We start from the raw sequence: 16,898 nt of genomic DNA, 5'->3' as shown, positions 1-16,898 counted from the left end.
AAATGGAGTTATCTCCATCAAGCCAGTAACAAATTATCTAAAACCGTCCCAATAATAATTAGTTGTAAAAAATTATTTTTCTTTGTTTTATTTTAATATATAAAATAAAATAGATAAACAAACAAGATAATTCTAAATCAGCGAGAATAATCCATTTGTATTCCGCGGGCATATAAAGGAATTTATTTGTTTAATTTTACATAAAAATTTAAAAGCTTAAAATAAAGTGTATATAAACATTAGCACATACATAAAAATTGTAACCCAATATTTTATCTGTAAATTTGACGGACCTGTGGTGATTATTTTTATGAAAAATTACATTTGAACTGAAAGCTAAAGCCGCCATATTGTTTTAATTTTTTGCTTGGTTAGCGAGATTGATTTTATCCTATGAGAATGTGGCATGCGTTTTCTTCATCCAATCAGAATGTGTGTAGAGTTTGACTTATTAGTGACACCATTTTTTTTAAAAATTATTATTTGAACATCGAATATTGGAATATTCCATTTTCAATCTAAGGGATGGTCAGGATGATAACGGTCGAAGTGAATTACTGAATTGATATATAGATTTTGCAAAATTTACTATATGAACAACAATGTTTCAAAATAAATATATTTTTTTTAAATTTACAAATAAAATGCAATATTTTATTTAAAAAAATAATTTATCTAATATATAAACGGCTATATGCCTGTTTATTGATCTGTCTGTCTATCTGTCTATGTGTTACATGATAAGGGCTGTCCCCTTTTCATGTAAGTATAAAAATAGAGAGATTTTGTTAAAATGAAAATGAAATAGAATAGACGAAATTCGAACCTCGTAAATTAGGTTTAGAAATAGATTACGCGAGAGAATTAGGAAATGGAATGTAAAACAAACCATTGTTTAGCTTAGAGATAAAATAGTTTCAAGAAAAGAATGTGCGTTGATAAGTCTGTTATGAAAAATTCAATTGAGGAATGCAACTATACAAGATAATTTAATAAACATGTTTTTAACATATTGGAAAAATAGGTTATTGGGAATATAGGTTAAAATTCCTTTTGTAAACAAAAGAAAAAGTTTTGGACACGCATGTCCAGAACACGTGAAAGAAGACACATGTTTTAACATGTGTATGACGTCATGAAAAATGGGAAGTTCTAGATATAGTTAGAAAACTTTAGAGTTAAGCAAGGAGAAACTGGGGGAGAGTCAGAGGGAGTCTGAGGACGGCAGACGACAGTCCAATTGGGATTCGAACGTCTAGAAGCGAGACGGTCACTTTTGAAATTAGAATGTGAAGCTTTGAATTCTTGACTCAGAAAACCACGGCCGGTCGTGAGAAGAAATAAACCCATCATGTGTTTTTATAAACGTCGTTTTGTGTTGTAATTCTACCAAAAGGTAAAGTGAAAATTGTTATTATATGTCTATATATCTGTGTTATAAAATGTCTTGACATACACATCTCATATCTACAATGTGAACTCTACATCTCATATCTACACTTCTAAGTATGAACTTTTTTATAAATATATGAATCTTTATAAAACGAACAATCTCTCAACAACATCTCTCTTACAACAACATCCCTCCCTCTACAACATCTCTCTAGGTCTCTCTCAACAACATCGCTCTTAATAAAACTCTCTCTAAGACTCTAAGACTCTCTAAGCAGCACTTTTAAGAAAACCTATATGTAACATATGTCCATATTTTCAAACTCTATCTCCACCGGAACTAAAAGTCGCCGAGTGGCTCTATAGGCCGCAACTAATTGGATTTTTTACTGGCCGTTCTTTTATGGATCTTTAGCCGGTTAAAATTGTTTTTAAGGAACCAAAATTGGGTTAAAATTGAAAAAAAATCATTAAACATTTTGTACATTCATCTTAGTTTATTTTTAATTTGAGATCAGTTTATATGTGCGTCACGTTGGTGCAGTGATAACGTTACCAGCTTTGAATGTTACAGTTTTGGTTTCGATTCTAGCTGATGACACTAAAAACTTTTTTTTTTTTTACTTTTGAAATTACGACTCTATAATAATATATACGAAATCTGGACAAATTAAAATTTCATATTAAAGCATATTTTATGCTATATTTATGCATATTTTATCCTTCGCTAGTTTCCATATAAATATTAAAAAAAATATACAGATTTATAATATTATGAAATGAATGGAATGTATTTTTTTATATAATTTTTTTTAGAAAATATAATTATTTAGATTGTGTTTCTTTTTCCTTACTAGTACTTTTCCAAAAATAAAAGCAAAGTAAAATACTCCCGGTAGTTAACGTTTTACGTTTTGTTAGTACATTGAAGTGTGCGTGCATTCACCAGTCTGTGCATATATTTGTATATGATACATTTTCTACGGTGCTCTTCTACTGCTACTACTGTTTTTCTACATTTTTTGTATTCATTTCAATCACTACACGCATGCTCTTTTATGTTCATCTTCATTCGATTTAATTTTGTATTGCATTTCATTTTAATCATTTGAAAATAAATAGATTAAAATGTTATTAAATTAAATCTAGCAATCCGATTTGATAAATGATAAGTGAGTTTTGAATATAAAAAAAGCAGTAACTGGGACATTAAAGTGATAGGAATGATGTTAGTATAGGAACGAATATGATAGTAAAAATGTTCTAATTACCTCCCCTTTATATAATTCTTTAGTGTACCTCTAGATTTTTTTTCCTTACATGGGCATCACCACTAATCAAGGCCAAGAGGCCACTCGAGGATAAGGGTTAAAGAGTGTACAGTAGAAATTGGACAATATAGTAATCGTTAGTAATGGAAATTTGGTAAATTTGTTAACTCATATGGAACGGCTCATCAAAAACTTGTTTACGTTAGACTTGAAGACAACCATATTGTAATCAGCTGGAAAGCAGGAAAATGGAAGACAATTCCGTAGGCGTGCAGTTCTAATAAAGAAGCTTTGTTCATGGAATCTATGTTTAGGTTTAGGTACAGATAAAGAGTGGGGGAAATTATTGATAGTGATTTCTGCTAGACGGGTGTTTCTTGTGAAAGTTTGGCGAGGGGGAACCATAGATTGGAGCTCAGCCGAGGACTTTCCATGAAAATAACGATAAAGCAGAGACAAATTCGCAACATCTCTTCTGTGAGAAAGAGGTTGCAGGGAAGAGAAAAGGATATCCCCTACGAGGCTACAAAGTCTATTTTGAACTCTATCAAGGCAGGATAAGTCCTTTCTAGCAGCTCCTGCCCAGATGTTGCAACAGTACTCCAGGAGTACTACTCCATCCTTGGACGTACCTGGCTCTTATATAGATAGAGAATTGCATCTGCAGTGAGATATCTACTGGATCGATAGAAGGATCCCACCATTTTTCCAGCGGCTTTGGCAACGGATTTAATGATCTCTCTCTCTCTTTCTCTTCCTCTCTCTCTCTCTCTCTATATATATATATATATATATATATATATATGTATATATATTATATGAGAGAGAGAAAGAGAGAGAGAGAGAGAGAGAGAGAGAGAGAGAGAGAGAGAGAATTACAAAAATAGGGTACAAAACCATCTTGAAATTTAGTGGTCGATGACCTTTTCACCTCTCTACTCCCTCTTTCTCATAGAAAAGACATTGCGAATCTGTTTCTGTTCTATCGATACTCTTATAGTTGGTGTTCGACTGAGCTCCAATACATGGGCCCTCTTGTAAAACGTTCACAACAAATACTCACCTAGCTGAAACAAAAACCAACAGCTTATTCCCTATGTATGCTGACAATTAAACAAAAATTCCCTGAGCAAAATTTCTTTTCTAAGTCTGTGGAACACAATACTGTTTGTCTGTTTCCCAGCTGACAGCTGACTATAACATAGCCGTTTTCAAGTCTAATTCGAATAAATTCTTGTTGAGGCGTTCATTTAGATAATCTAGTTCTACCCAAGTTCCACAGAGTGTAATCTTGTCTCACCAACCACCTAACACTTAACCCTTATCCTTGAGCGGTCTCTGGGCCTTGATAGGTGGTGACCCTCCAAGTTAAAAAAAAAATCTTTAAAATTGCAAAAGAAAGCTCAACATACTAGATAGAGCAATTAAAGAAATAGGAAAAATAAATGATGAAAATAAAATTGAATAAATTACAATATTTATTAATCAATCAAATTCAAGCAAGGAATTATAATAAAGAACATCTTGAATCCATTGGTTTTCGAAGATAAGCTCTTTTTATCAGAGGATAAACATTTTTTTTACTAATGTTTATCTTTTGATGAAAAAGAGTCTATTTTTGAAAATCAATGGATTAATGATTTTTCTTTATCATAATTCCTTGTTTGAATTTGATGGATCAATAAATATTGTAATTTATTCAATTTTATCATGTATTTTTCCTATTTTCTCTCTCTCTATTTCTAATATATCACTTTCAATTACAGGGACGCAAAGATCTGCTGCAATTGATGTTGGATGCTCAACTTGAAGGTCATGAAAATATGGACAAGAAAACTGAACAAGAACTCAAACTGGAAAATATAACGGATTGGAGAACTAAAAGAGGTAAATACGTATTTCAAGATCAAACATTACTGCAGCAGACAGAGATGAATTTATAATTCCAAAATTACTGAATTGTAAACAATAAATTATTATTTATGCTCCTATAAATTTTTTTTTTGTGTATTGATATTCATATTAAAAACCCTTTTTTCTATTTAGTTATTTACTTGGTTCCCCAATTATGCACAAGGCCGTTTTTAAATGTGGAGAGTGAAGGGGAGGGGGACCAGCTTCCCCGAGAGGGAACTGGATAGTGACAATTGGTATGAAGGGTTTCCTCTACAGTGACCAATAACTGATTGCTCAAAAGCAATAATCTGACATGTGGGGGACAACTCCACATATCACTTTGATTGCAGCATCTGCAGAACAGATACTACACTTTGATAACAGAAAGAAGATGTTAACCCGTAGGCCAATAAGGAAAAAGGGGAACCTTTTTTTCTATTTTATTTATTTGCTTCCCCACTGAGCAAATTAGGCACAAGGCCATTTTTTAGTGTGGAGAGATCTTTAGTTAACTATTATGTATAATTATATTCATGCAGATATTCTACATGATTTATACTTGTGTAATATTTGCGTAAAAAGGTTATAGTAAACAAACGTCTGACTGGAGAACTAAAGGAGGTAAAAGCAATTTGGTTATCATAAAAAATAATTCGTTGGCAAATTATCTGTGTTTAAAATATGTAAAAAAGCATATGACTAAAAAATGAAGAAAATGTATCTTTCACCATTTGGTCACAACTTGAATGACATTTTGTTTTTCCGAATTAAGCTGATCCCCGTATTTCAATTAATTTATATATATATATATATATATATATATATATATATATATATATATATATATATATATATATATATATATATATATATTAGCAAAAGTACCCGTCGTTGACTGGGTTCAAAAACAGCCTTCAGAAAATGGACTCTGATTTATGAAAGTATGATAGGTTATGAAAAGGAAGGGTTGTAAATTTGGGTTGAATTCGGGGGTATCAAAACCAAAGCAAAATATGATGAAAGTAAAAATAAAATAGATAAACCCCATAATTTATTATACTATACCTATTCACACTGAAACACTTATCACAATATTCTGTGGATCTATATTAAAAAACCTTGTTAAACTTTGTGACATATTTCAATTCTATGGAGGTCAGATGCGAACGAACACCCCATAATTTTATTATACCATATTTCTTCAAACTGAAACATAATTATCAAAGTATACTTACACAGATAGATATGAAAAGTCTTTATTAAAGTTTGTGCCTATTTCCATTCTATGGAGGCCAGGCGCGAACGCAGACCCCACAATTTTATTATACCATCCCTATTTAAGTTAAAACACACTTATTAAAGTATTCTTATGTACATCTATATCAAAAACACTTGTAAACATTTTTTTTAAATTTTAAAATCTTTTATTTCCATACTTTGTGGACCAGGCGCGATCGCAGACCCCGAACCACCGTTCTGCCAGATCAAACATACCCATTCCTGTGTCTTCTATCATTATATGTAATCAGTTTTTTTTAAATAGTCAACCATATAGGAGCCTATTCGTGACCAAACACACACACACACACACACACACACACACACACACACACACACACACACACACACACATTCAGCTTTATATATATATATATATATATATATATATATATATATATATGCATTTGATCACTGTCTGACTGGTGTAAAGAACATTTAAAATTAAAATGTTTAAATTCAACGTAATTTCACGCGGTTAATGGTAGCCGAATGGATACGGTCTTTGCTAATCGAGCCAGAGATGTCTCGTGTTGCCGAGTTCGAATCGTTCGATTGGTTTTAATCGTGACACCCTGCATTAAAGATTCCGGAAAGGATGAAACACTAGTGTCTGTAGGTATTTAATTATTATAATAAAAAAATAATTATGACAGCCCCTTTAAGAAATTCGTTTCTTATCGTTGAGCACTTTCAGTTGAATTAAAGTCGGTTAATTTAGCTCTTATGCATAGATCATCGTATAACGATTTGATCACTGTCTGACTGACGTAAAGAACATTTAAAATTAAAAAGTTTAAATTCAACATTATTTCACGCGGTTAATGGTAGCCGAATGGATACGGTCTTTGCTAATCGAGCCAGAGATGTCTCGTGTTGCCGAGTTCGAATCGCACAGAAGATTCCCGAAAAGATGAAACACTAGTGTCTGTAGGTATTTAATTATAATAGTATATATATATATATATATATATATATATATATATATATATATATATATATATATATATATATATGTAGTAACAGCAACATGTATGGATCCTTTATTAATATTTTTGATTTTGAAACAAAAAAGACAATACGAAAAATTGAAAAATTAAAAAAAAGAATTATAAGACAAAATGTCTCCGTTGTATTTAATAATATTTGCTTGAATATATATATATATATATATATATATATATATATATATATATATATATAATAGTATATATATATATAATAGTATATATATATATATAATAGTATATATATATATATATAATAGTATATATATATATATATAATAGTATATATATAATAGTATATATATATAATAGTATGTATATATATATATAATAGTATATATATATAATAGTATATATATATATAATAGTATATATATATAATAGTATATATATATATAATAGTATATATATATATATATATATATATATATATATATATATATATATATATATATATATACACACACACACACACACACACAAATATACTATTATTTCAGCCCGGCGTTGTCCGAGTGTTTGGTGTATTGTATATTGAGCAAAAAAAAAAAAAAAAAGTGGTAGTAGGAAGGCAGGCTTGAACCTGTACTGCGAAGGAGGAAAAGAATGGGGAAAAACGTGACGTCTTTGGTGTTACGATCACCGTCAAACCGGAAGTGACGTAGGTTTAAATTAATGCTAGACAATCGAAAGGAGAGGATGACTTTCGAAAATATCGGCGGAAAAAGCGATCCCTCCCTATAGTAAAGTGCCCAGGTGAAGGTGAAAATATTAATGTTTTTAGCTAATTTTTCTATATTTGTCGTCGGAAAGGTCGAACTTCAAAACAGTATTGATATTGTAAAAATCTGTCGCCTATGTCGAAAGTTTTAGGCAGACATGCAAACATACATACATTTATATATTGATAGCTCACATTTTCGACCCAACCCGATTAAAAAGCTTGTCCTATTTCTGAATATCATTTATGTAAAATTTCAAATTTTTAGACCAGAAATTGTGTTAGTAATTTGGTAGAGACCGCAGATGTCTAATTTTTAAAAAAGTTTTACCCCTATAATGACCCCTTAACATTTATTGTTTTGGGCTCAAATCAAGTTAAGTTAGATCCATGTCCAAGAAACCTATATCTAAAATTTCAAGCGTTTAAACCCCAAATTGTCGGAGGAGTTTGCTAGAGTTCTCAAAGGTCAAATCGTTCAACTTTGACCCCTGAACTGCCAAAGTTCTGGCTGAAAACCGATCACATAGATTTTCCCAAATCTCAGTACCCTGTATATCAAATTTCGAGTCTGTAGACTAAAAATTGACAGAGTTATTGCGTAGGGAAATGTACACAGACACACATACAGGCACGCAGACACGTTCACTTTTATAGATATATAGACTAGCATTTCAGCCCGGTGTTGCCCGGATGTTTAGATGTGAATGTTGAGCAAAAAAAAAAAGTGGTAGTAGGAAGGCAGGCTTTAACCCGTACGGCGAAGGAGGAAAAGAACGGGGGAAAAAACCTGACGTTTTTGCAGTTACACCACTGCCAAGCCTGAAGTAACATGTTTACATTAAGGCTAGAAAATCGAAAGGAAAGGATATCTTTCAAACATTTCGGCGAAAAAAGTGATCCCACTCCCCCCTGCAGAAAACTGCCTAGTTGAAGGTGAAGATATTAATGTTTTTAGCCAATTTTTCTATATTTATCGTCTGAAAGGTCGAACTTCAAAAGGATACTGATCTTGGTAAAATCTGTCGCCTATATATTGGTAACTAAAAGTTTTCGACCCAAACCGATGAAAAATCTTGCCCAATCTCTGAATACCCTTTATGTAAAATTTCAAATGTTTAGACCAGAAATTGTCTGAGTAATTAGGTAGAGACCGCAGAGGTCAAATTTTTTAAAAGTTTGACCCCTATTATGAACCCTTAAAATTTATTGTCTGGGGCTCAAATCAAACTATTAAGTTAGATCCATGTCCAAGGAACCTATATCTAAAATTTCAAGTGTTTAGACCCAAAATTTGCAGAGGAGTTTGGTAGAGTTCTCAAAGGTCAAATCGTTGAACTTTGACACCTTAACAGTCAAATTTCTGGCCGAAAACGGATTACAAAGATTTTCCCAAATCTCAGTATCTCTGTCTATCAAATTTTGAGTCTCTAGACTGAAAATTGACAGAGTTATTCCGACGGATTTTTACAAGATCAGTATCGTTTTGAAGTTCGATCTGTCAGACGACAAATATAGAAAAATTGGCTAAAAACATTCATTTCTTCACCTGGGCACTTTTCTATAGGGAGGGGTCGCTTTTTTCGCCGATATTTTCGAAAGTCATCCTCTCCTTTCGATTGTCTAGCCTTTATTAAAACCTACCGCACTTCCGGTTTGGCGGTGGTCTTAACAGCAATGACGTCAGGTTTTTGCTGTCGTTCTTTTCCTCCTTTGCGGTACGGGTTTGAGTCTGCTTTCCTACTACCACTTTTTTTTTGTTTTTGCTCAACATACACTCCCAAACACGCGGGCAACGCCGGGCACCCATGCTAATATATATATATATATATATATATATATATATATATATATATATATATATATATATATATATACTAGAAAACCTCTCCACCAATTTTGGGTCTACACACTTGAAATTTTAGATATAGGTTCCTTGGACATGGATCTAACTTAATAACTTGATTTGAGCCCAAAACAATAAATGTTAAGGGGTCATAATATGGGTCAAAGTTAAAAAAATTGACCTCTGCGGCCTCTACCAAATTACTCAGACAATTTCTGGTCTAAACATTTGAAATTTTACATAAAGGGTATTCAGAGATTGGGCAAGTTTTTTAATCGGTTTGGGTCAAAATTGTTTAGTTACCAATATATAAATGTATGTATGTACGTATGCTTGCATGTCTGCCTAAAACCTTCGACTGAGGTGACGGATTTTACCAAAATCACTATCGTTTTAAAGTTCGACCTTTCAGACGACAGATATTGAAAAATTGGTTAAAAACATTAACATCTTCACCTTCAACTAGGCACTTTTTCTAGGCGGGGGTCGCTTTTTCGCCGACATTTTTTAAAGTCATCCTCTCCTTTCGATTGCCTAGCCTTAATTTAAACATGAGTCACTTCCGGTTTGGCGGTGGTCGTAACAGCAAAGACGTCATGTTTTTTCCCCGTTTTTTTATCTCCTTCACAGTACGGGTTCGAGCCTGTATTCCTGCTACCACTTTTTTTTTTTGCTCAACAGACACCTCCAAACACCCGGGCAACGCCGGGCTGAAATGCTAGTATATCTATAAAAGTGAACATGTCTGTGTGTGTGTCTGTGTGTGTACATTTCCCTACGCAATAACTCTTTCAATTTTCAGTCTACAGTCTCGAAATTTGATACCAAACTCGACAATTTTGGGTCTAAACCCTTGAAATTTTGGATATAAGTTCCTTGGACATGGATCTAATTTAATAACTTGATTTGAGCCCAAATCAATAAATGTTAAGGGGTCATAATAGGGGTCAATGTTAAAAAAATTGACCACTTTTTTTTTTTTGCTCAACATACACCTACAAACACCCGGGCAACGTCGGGCTGAAATGCTAGTATATATATATGGTTGGAATTTTCTTACCAGGTATAACAGATTCAAAGATCATTGCTTAGTATATACTTTTCTTTATAGCTCGTTTATTTTTCTATAAGAAAAACTAAGTTCTAAATCATTAGAGTGTTTTGTGCTAATGTTATGCTATTTTGAATTCATTTCTATGCCAAAATCTCTATATTAATTAGCTCCATTGAATTAATATATTATTTTCATATCACAACTTTTTCTTTAACCATGGATTGAACTATTATTATTATAATTTGTAGTTTGTTGATGCAAACAGATTTATTATTTTTCTTAATTTGTTTTACTAGGTTTAACAGATTCGGAAATCATTGCTCAATGCATGATTTTGTTGGTGGCTGGATTTGAGACCACAGCATCCACACTTTCGTATTTTGCTCATTGCATAGCAATGAACCCTGATGTCCAGGATAAAATTTGCCAAGAAATACAAGAACAACTTGGACAGGTAAAATATTATTCTTATTAAAACTACATGTCTTTTGTGAGACGTCGACTTGGATTATAGCTGGTACGTTCAATTCACTCTCGGATTTCGCTGTGGTTTGCTTGTGTCACTTAATAGGCTTTCTTGTGTGTGTGTGGCGTGTTTGCTCAGTTGGTAGAGTGCTCGTCTCACATGCAAGATGCTCGGATTGCAAATCACGAGTTTGGGTGTGTCCATCTGATGAGCCAAAAATGAGGGCGAAATTCGAGTCTTAGACTTCCGGTTTGTTGGCTGTCATGGCTCTTGTGAGCTGCGACGTCGTCTGGCTGTGGAAATAATTAGAAATTTTCTCACATTCTGAAGAATATATATATATATAATTTTGATTTTAAATATTTTTTAAATAAGTTTTCGTTATAAAACCTTTAGTTTGTATATCATTTTAAAGAGCGTATTACGATTTATCTAATCGTCTAAATTACAATCGTTTTAAAACAATTCTGTCTTCTTTTCAGAATGTTAAATACCTGATGGAAAAAAGCAAATTCGCACAATTTTCTTATTTCAATTCAAGTTAGGCCAACAAGCTGCCGAAACAGCTCGCGAAATCAATGAAGGGTTTGGACCAGGAACCATTACTGAACGCACAGCACAATGGTGCTTTAAGAAATTTTGAGGCGGCAACGAGAGTTTTGAAAATGATGAGCATAGTGGCCGGCCATCGGATGGTGATAACGATCAATTAAGAGCCTTAATCGAAGCCAATCTATGCACAACTGTTCGAGAAGTTACTTCTGAATTAGACGTAACATATACGACGATTTTCAACCACTTGAGAGAGATTGGAAAGATGAAATCTTGATAAATGGTTACCTCACAAATTGAACGACAACCAAAAGAAACGTTGTTATGAAGTGCCACCTTCCCTTCTTTTACGTTTCTCGACCAGGTTGTGACTTGCGATGAAAAGTGGGGTTTTCTGACAACTGGCGATATTCAGCTCAGTGTTTACATGTCAACGAAGCTCCACAACACTTCCGGAAGCCAGAGTTTCACCAAAAGAAGGTCATGTTGACTGTTTGTTGGTCAGCAACCGGTCTCATCCATGACAGTTTTTTGAATGCAGGTAAAACCATTACGGCAGTGAAGTACTGTCAACAAATTGATGAAATGCATCAGAAACTTCGACAACAACACCCAGCATTAGTCAACAGAAATGGCCCAAGTCTCCTCCACGACAATGCCCGACTGTACGCTGCTAAGCCAACCCTGCAGAAGTTGAACGAATTAAGCTACAAAACTCTGCCTTATCCACCATACTCTCCAGACCTCTCACCCACCTACTATCACTTTTTCATGTATCTCAACAACTTTCTGCGTGAGAAATGCTTCAAAAACCTAAACAATATCAAAAACGTCTTCAGCAACATCATCGGCATTAGAACGCAAAATATTTTTACGTTACTGGCATGAATACACTTGTTTTGCGTTGGCAAAAGTGTGTTGATTCTGGTGGTGCTTATTTTGATCAATAAATTTTTGTTTGAGCCGAGATATGTTCGTGTGCAGTTAAAATTTAAAAACCACAAGAACTTTCTTATCAACCTGATATATATATATATATATATATATATATATATATATATATATATATATATATATATATATATATATGTGTGTGTGTGTGTAGCTAGAATCTCGCATCAAGCAACTTAGATTTTATTTACAGCAGTTTCATCACCGTCGCTATACAAAGGTAGCATATTACAAAATCTGACTTACATAAATACAGTTTATACAAATGGTGCACGTACGAACGGGGCCTCTCGATGCCATACTAGTGGGTAATTGTTACGGCTTTACCTTATCATGTGCTACAAAAAAAAAAATTCTTCGTTTCTTTTTCTCTCTTAGTTTCCCCTCTCTGTCCTGCTCTAAGTAAATGTGTCGACCTAGTCCACAAATTCCAAAATTTCATCATGACAAGTTTCAAGAAAAAATACACGATTAAACCTGGTTCTCTAACTTCCGACGTAGACCCCTACTACCATGTCTCCTTCTCCAACATCAGGGGTCTTCGTTCTAACCTTCCAGAGGTTGAACCCCAATTACAGGAGACTAAACCAGACCTTTTATTTTTAAGTGAAACTGGCATTAGACAGGCTATTTCCCTAGATGAGTTTGCAATTACAGGATACTCTAACTTAACTTCTAAATCTGTCCCCCAAGATCGCCATGGGCATGGAATATGTGCCTATATTAAAGATAGCTTTCCATGTGGGAGGGACATCTCCAGGGAAGATCCTAACTTACCCTATATGTGCTTCCGGGTTGCTTTAGCTCACACTACTGCATTTATATTTACTCTCTATCGCCCCCACAACAGCGGAGTTACTATCTTTCAAAGCATATCTGAGAAAATTGACCAAGTCCTTTCTACTTATCCTTCAGCTAACATTCACGTATGTGGAGACTTCAATGTTCACAACGTCGAATGGTTGACCCACTCAAACAAGACCGATGATGAGGGGAGGTTCTGTCATGATTTCTCCATTGCCTATGACCTCACTCAGATTGTTCAGGAACCTACCCGTGTGCCCGATAATGACGGCCAGTATGCGAGCCTACTAGACCTTTTTCTCACAACTTGCCCTGAACTATGTTCAGTTTCTGTTCTGTCGCCTCTTGGATCTTCCGACCACTCTGTTGTATCAATTAAGATAAAAATGAAATGTAATAAGTCCCCAGACGTACCACTTCATCGTACAGTATATCGATACACTAAGGCTGACTGGGATAGCTTCCGTACATTTATATCTGATCTACCTCTGCATTCCATGTTTAAAAAGGATGTGTCCTCTATAGTATTAGACCTAACTGAATGGTTAATTGTAGGTATTGACCATTTCATACCCTCTAAAAAGTTTCAGCAAAAACCTAACAGCCAGCCATGGTTCTCTCCAGAATGTGCTGCTGCCATTGCGCACAGAAATCACTTTTTCCACTGCTTCAAACGTAATAGATGTATGGAAACTAAAGCCGTTTTCAGGACTGCGAGCAACCATTGTAAGAAAGTAATAAGGAACGCAAGAGAGTTGTATGCTCAATCTGTTAAGTCCAAAGTAGCTGAGCAGCGGCTTGGTTCCCACCAGTTTTGGCAAATAGCAAACAGAATCCTGAACAGAAGCGTGTGCTCCATCCCAACTATTATCAATGGACCTGAGGTAATCTCGTCAGCATCAGACAAAGCCAAACTCTTTGTCAAGAACTTTGCAGCTAATTCTACCCTTTGCGACCAAGACCGCCAACCCCCAATATTTCCTCCTGTATCAGAAAACACGCTATGTGATATACGTATATCTGTACGTGATGTTGCCAAGCTAATCAAAAACCTTGATTCCAGTAAAGCAACTGGCCCTGATGGTATTCCAATTATAGTACTCAAAAAACTTCAACCTGAACTAGCGCCCATACTTACAAAACTGTTTAAACGTTGTCTTAAGGAGAATAGTTTCCCATCTCCCTGGAAAATCTCATCAGTATGCCCTGTATTTAAGAATTCAGGTGATCGCTCATCCCCCTCTCAGTACAGGCCAATAAGTCTCCTGTGCGTCATGAGTAAGTTGCTAGAATCTGTGTTAAATACAGAAGTAATCAAACATCTCAACAAAAATAACCTTCTTAGTGACACTCAATATGGTTTCCGTTCTGCTAGATCTACAGCAGATGTCCTTACAGTTATATCGCATAGGATTAGCAAATCTCTCGACGGTGGCAATCTTTCTAGGGCAATTGCTCTTGACATATCTAAAGCCTTTGATAGGGTATGGCATAAAGGTTTACTTCATAAGATCGCTAGCTATGGTATAGCTGGAAAAGTCTTCTCAATTATTAAATCATTTCTTTCTGATAGGTTCATAAGAGTAGTAGTTGAGGGGCAAAAATCAGAAGCTCACAGTATTAATGCCGGTGTCCCTCAGGGATCCATCCTGGGCCCAACTCTTTTCCTGATCTACATTAATGATCTTCCAAATCATATCCTTACATCATTTGTAGACATTTATGCTGACGACACTACCATTTATGGTACCACATCTAAGACAGTAAACGAGCAAGTACTCTCCAATTCTCTCTCCTCTGATCTTGAGCATGTAGTACAATGGAGAAAGGAGTGGCTGGTTACTTTTAATGCATCTAAAACCAAGCTTCTCTCTTTACATCATCAACATTTTAATCCACATTTGTCATCAATTGAAATGAATGGCTCTCGTCTTCAGGAGGCCTCAAGTTTTGACAAGCTTCTGGGCTTGACCATTACTCCTGATCTTAAATGGAACACGTATATCAAATCTGTTGCCAAGGCCGCTGGAAAAATGGTGGGATCTTTCTATCGATCCAGTAGATATCTCACTGCTGATGCTATTCTCTATCTATATAAGAGCCAGGTACGTCCAAGGATGGAATACTGTTGCCACATCTGGGCAGGAGCTGCTAGAAAGGACTTGTCCTGCCTTGATAGAGTTCAAAATAGACTTCGTAGCCTCGTAGGAGATGTCCTTTTCTCCTCCTTACAACCTCTATCTCACAGAAGAGATGTTGCGAGTTTGTCTCTGATGTATCGTTATTTTCATGGAAAGTGTTCAACTGAGCTTCAATCTATGGTCCCCCCTCGCCAAACTTTCACAAGAAACACTCGTCTAGCTGTAAACACTATCAATAATTTCCCCCACTCTTTATCTGTGCCTAAACCTAAACATAGATTCCATGAACAAAGCTTCTTTCTTAGAACTGCACGCCTGTGGAATTGTCTTCCGTTTTCCTGCTTTCTGGCTGACTACAATATGGTTGTGTTCAAGTCTAAGGTAAATAAGTTCTTGATGAGCCGTTCCATATAAGTTATTAAATTTACCAAATTTTCATTACTAATGATTACTATATTGACCAACTGCTACTGTGCACTCTTTAACCCTTATCCTTGAGTGGCCTCTGGGCCTTGATAATGTGGTGATGCCTTTGTAAAAAAAAAAAAAAAAAAAAAAGGTTGATTTTTGCACCCAAGTCTCGTTTTGGAATGAGATCTTAGCCAAACCATTTATAATAAATTAACTTTCTTTACCCAAGCATAAAAAGAACATGTATATATTATATTATATTATATATAAAAATTTGCTGGATAAAAATATTGTCCGATTTTCATGATGAAAGTGATATGCCTACCCTAGACATTTGCTTGGAACTGTCACCTTAAAAATCAGTCTGTTTTCCATTCCTTCAATTTTTTTTAAGGTGAGAAATAATTGTTATCACAATATTTGTTTTATTTTCTTAAGTTGACCTAATATTGCTTGGGACAAAATAAAGTTTGAATATTACTTTGGCATTACAATATGAAGAGCTTGAATGCCTACTGGATACGATCCTCAAGTCTCATTGTACAGAGGGCTGTCAGAACAACTTGGCATGAAAATATTTTTCTCTACAAGTAAACCTTAAACAAATGTAACATAACGTAGATACACGTATATAAATGCATATGAAGTGGGAGAAAAATGGACTATAAAAAAGAGAACGAGAACGATCATGAGAGAGACAAGATAACGTTCAAAATCACGTGCGTGACGCCACGGCTGTACCAATGAAGAAATAAATGTTGTTGCTACAAAGAACAAGCGAGTTGGAGTTATTTCCTATTCTTTTTATGCAACTGAAACTGCGCACAACGTGCGTTGTGTAAAAGTGTACAACATTACACAAATATCCAAAATTAAATATCTAACCTTTAAATCTTGACCCTATCACAGTAAGCGCTTATTGTCTCAGTGGTAACATGCCTTGCTTGGAGTAAATAAAAGTTTTAAAAATATTTTCTTTTTTGTTTCATCGTCTGTGGTGCTTAAGTTTTTAATGGCATTTTTATCACTAAACCTGTAACTTGAATTCCTACAAGAGAGAACTTGAATGCCTACTAGACACTATCCTCGAGTGTTTAAGGTCTTTTTA

General features: G+C 34.5%; 1 protein-coding gene across 2 annotated transcripts in view; it reads left to right on the top strand.

Moving 5' to 3' along the window:
• LOC145299974 (cytochrome P450 3A6-like) overlaps positions 1-16,898 on the top strand; it is a 59,958-nt gene that overhangs the window by 25,275 nt on the left and 17,785 nt on the right. For both annotated transcript variants that reach the window (XM_080144448.1, XM_080144447.1), the window contains 2 exons: positions 4,430-4,550; positions 10,762-10,919. In XM_080144448.1, coding sequence (XP_080000574.1) covers positions 4,430-4,550; positions 10,762-10,919 — 279 coding nt within the window. The remainder of the gene's footprint in view (positions 1-4,429; positions 4,551-10,761; positions 10,920-16,898) is intronic.

Source organism: Euprymna scolopes, chromosome 2 (assembly GCF_053919585.1).
Source record: "Euprymna scolopes isolate OS-2025 chromosome 2, ASM5391958v1, whole genome shotgun sequence".
Classification (NCBI taxonomy): domain Eukaryota; kingdom Metazoa; phylum Mollusca; class Cephalopoda; order Sepiida; family Sepiolidae; genus Euprymna; species Euprymna scolopes.
The sequence above is the reverse complement of the archived record's forward strand: the minus strand, read 5'-3'. Positions and strand labels throughout refer to the sequence as shown.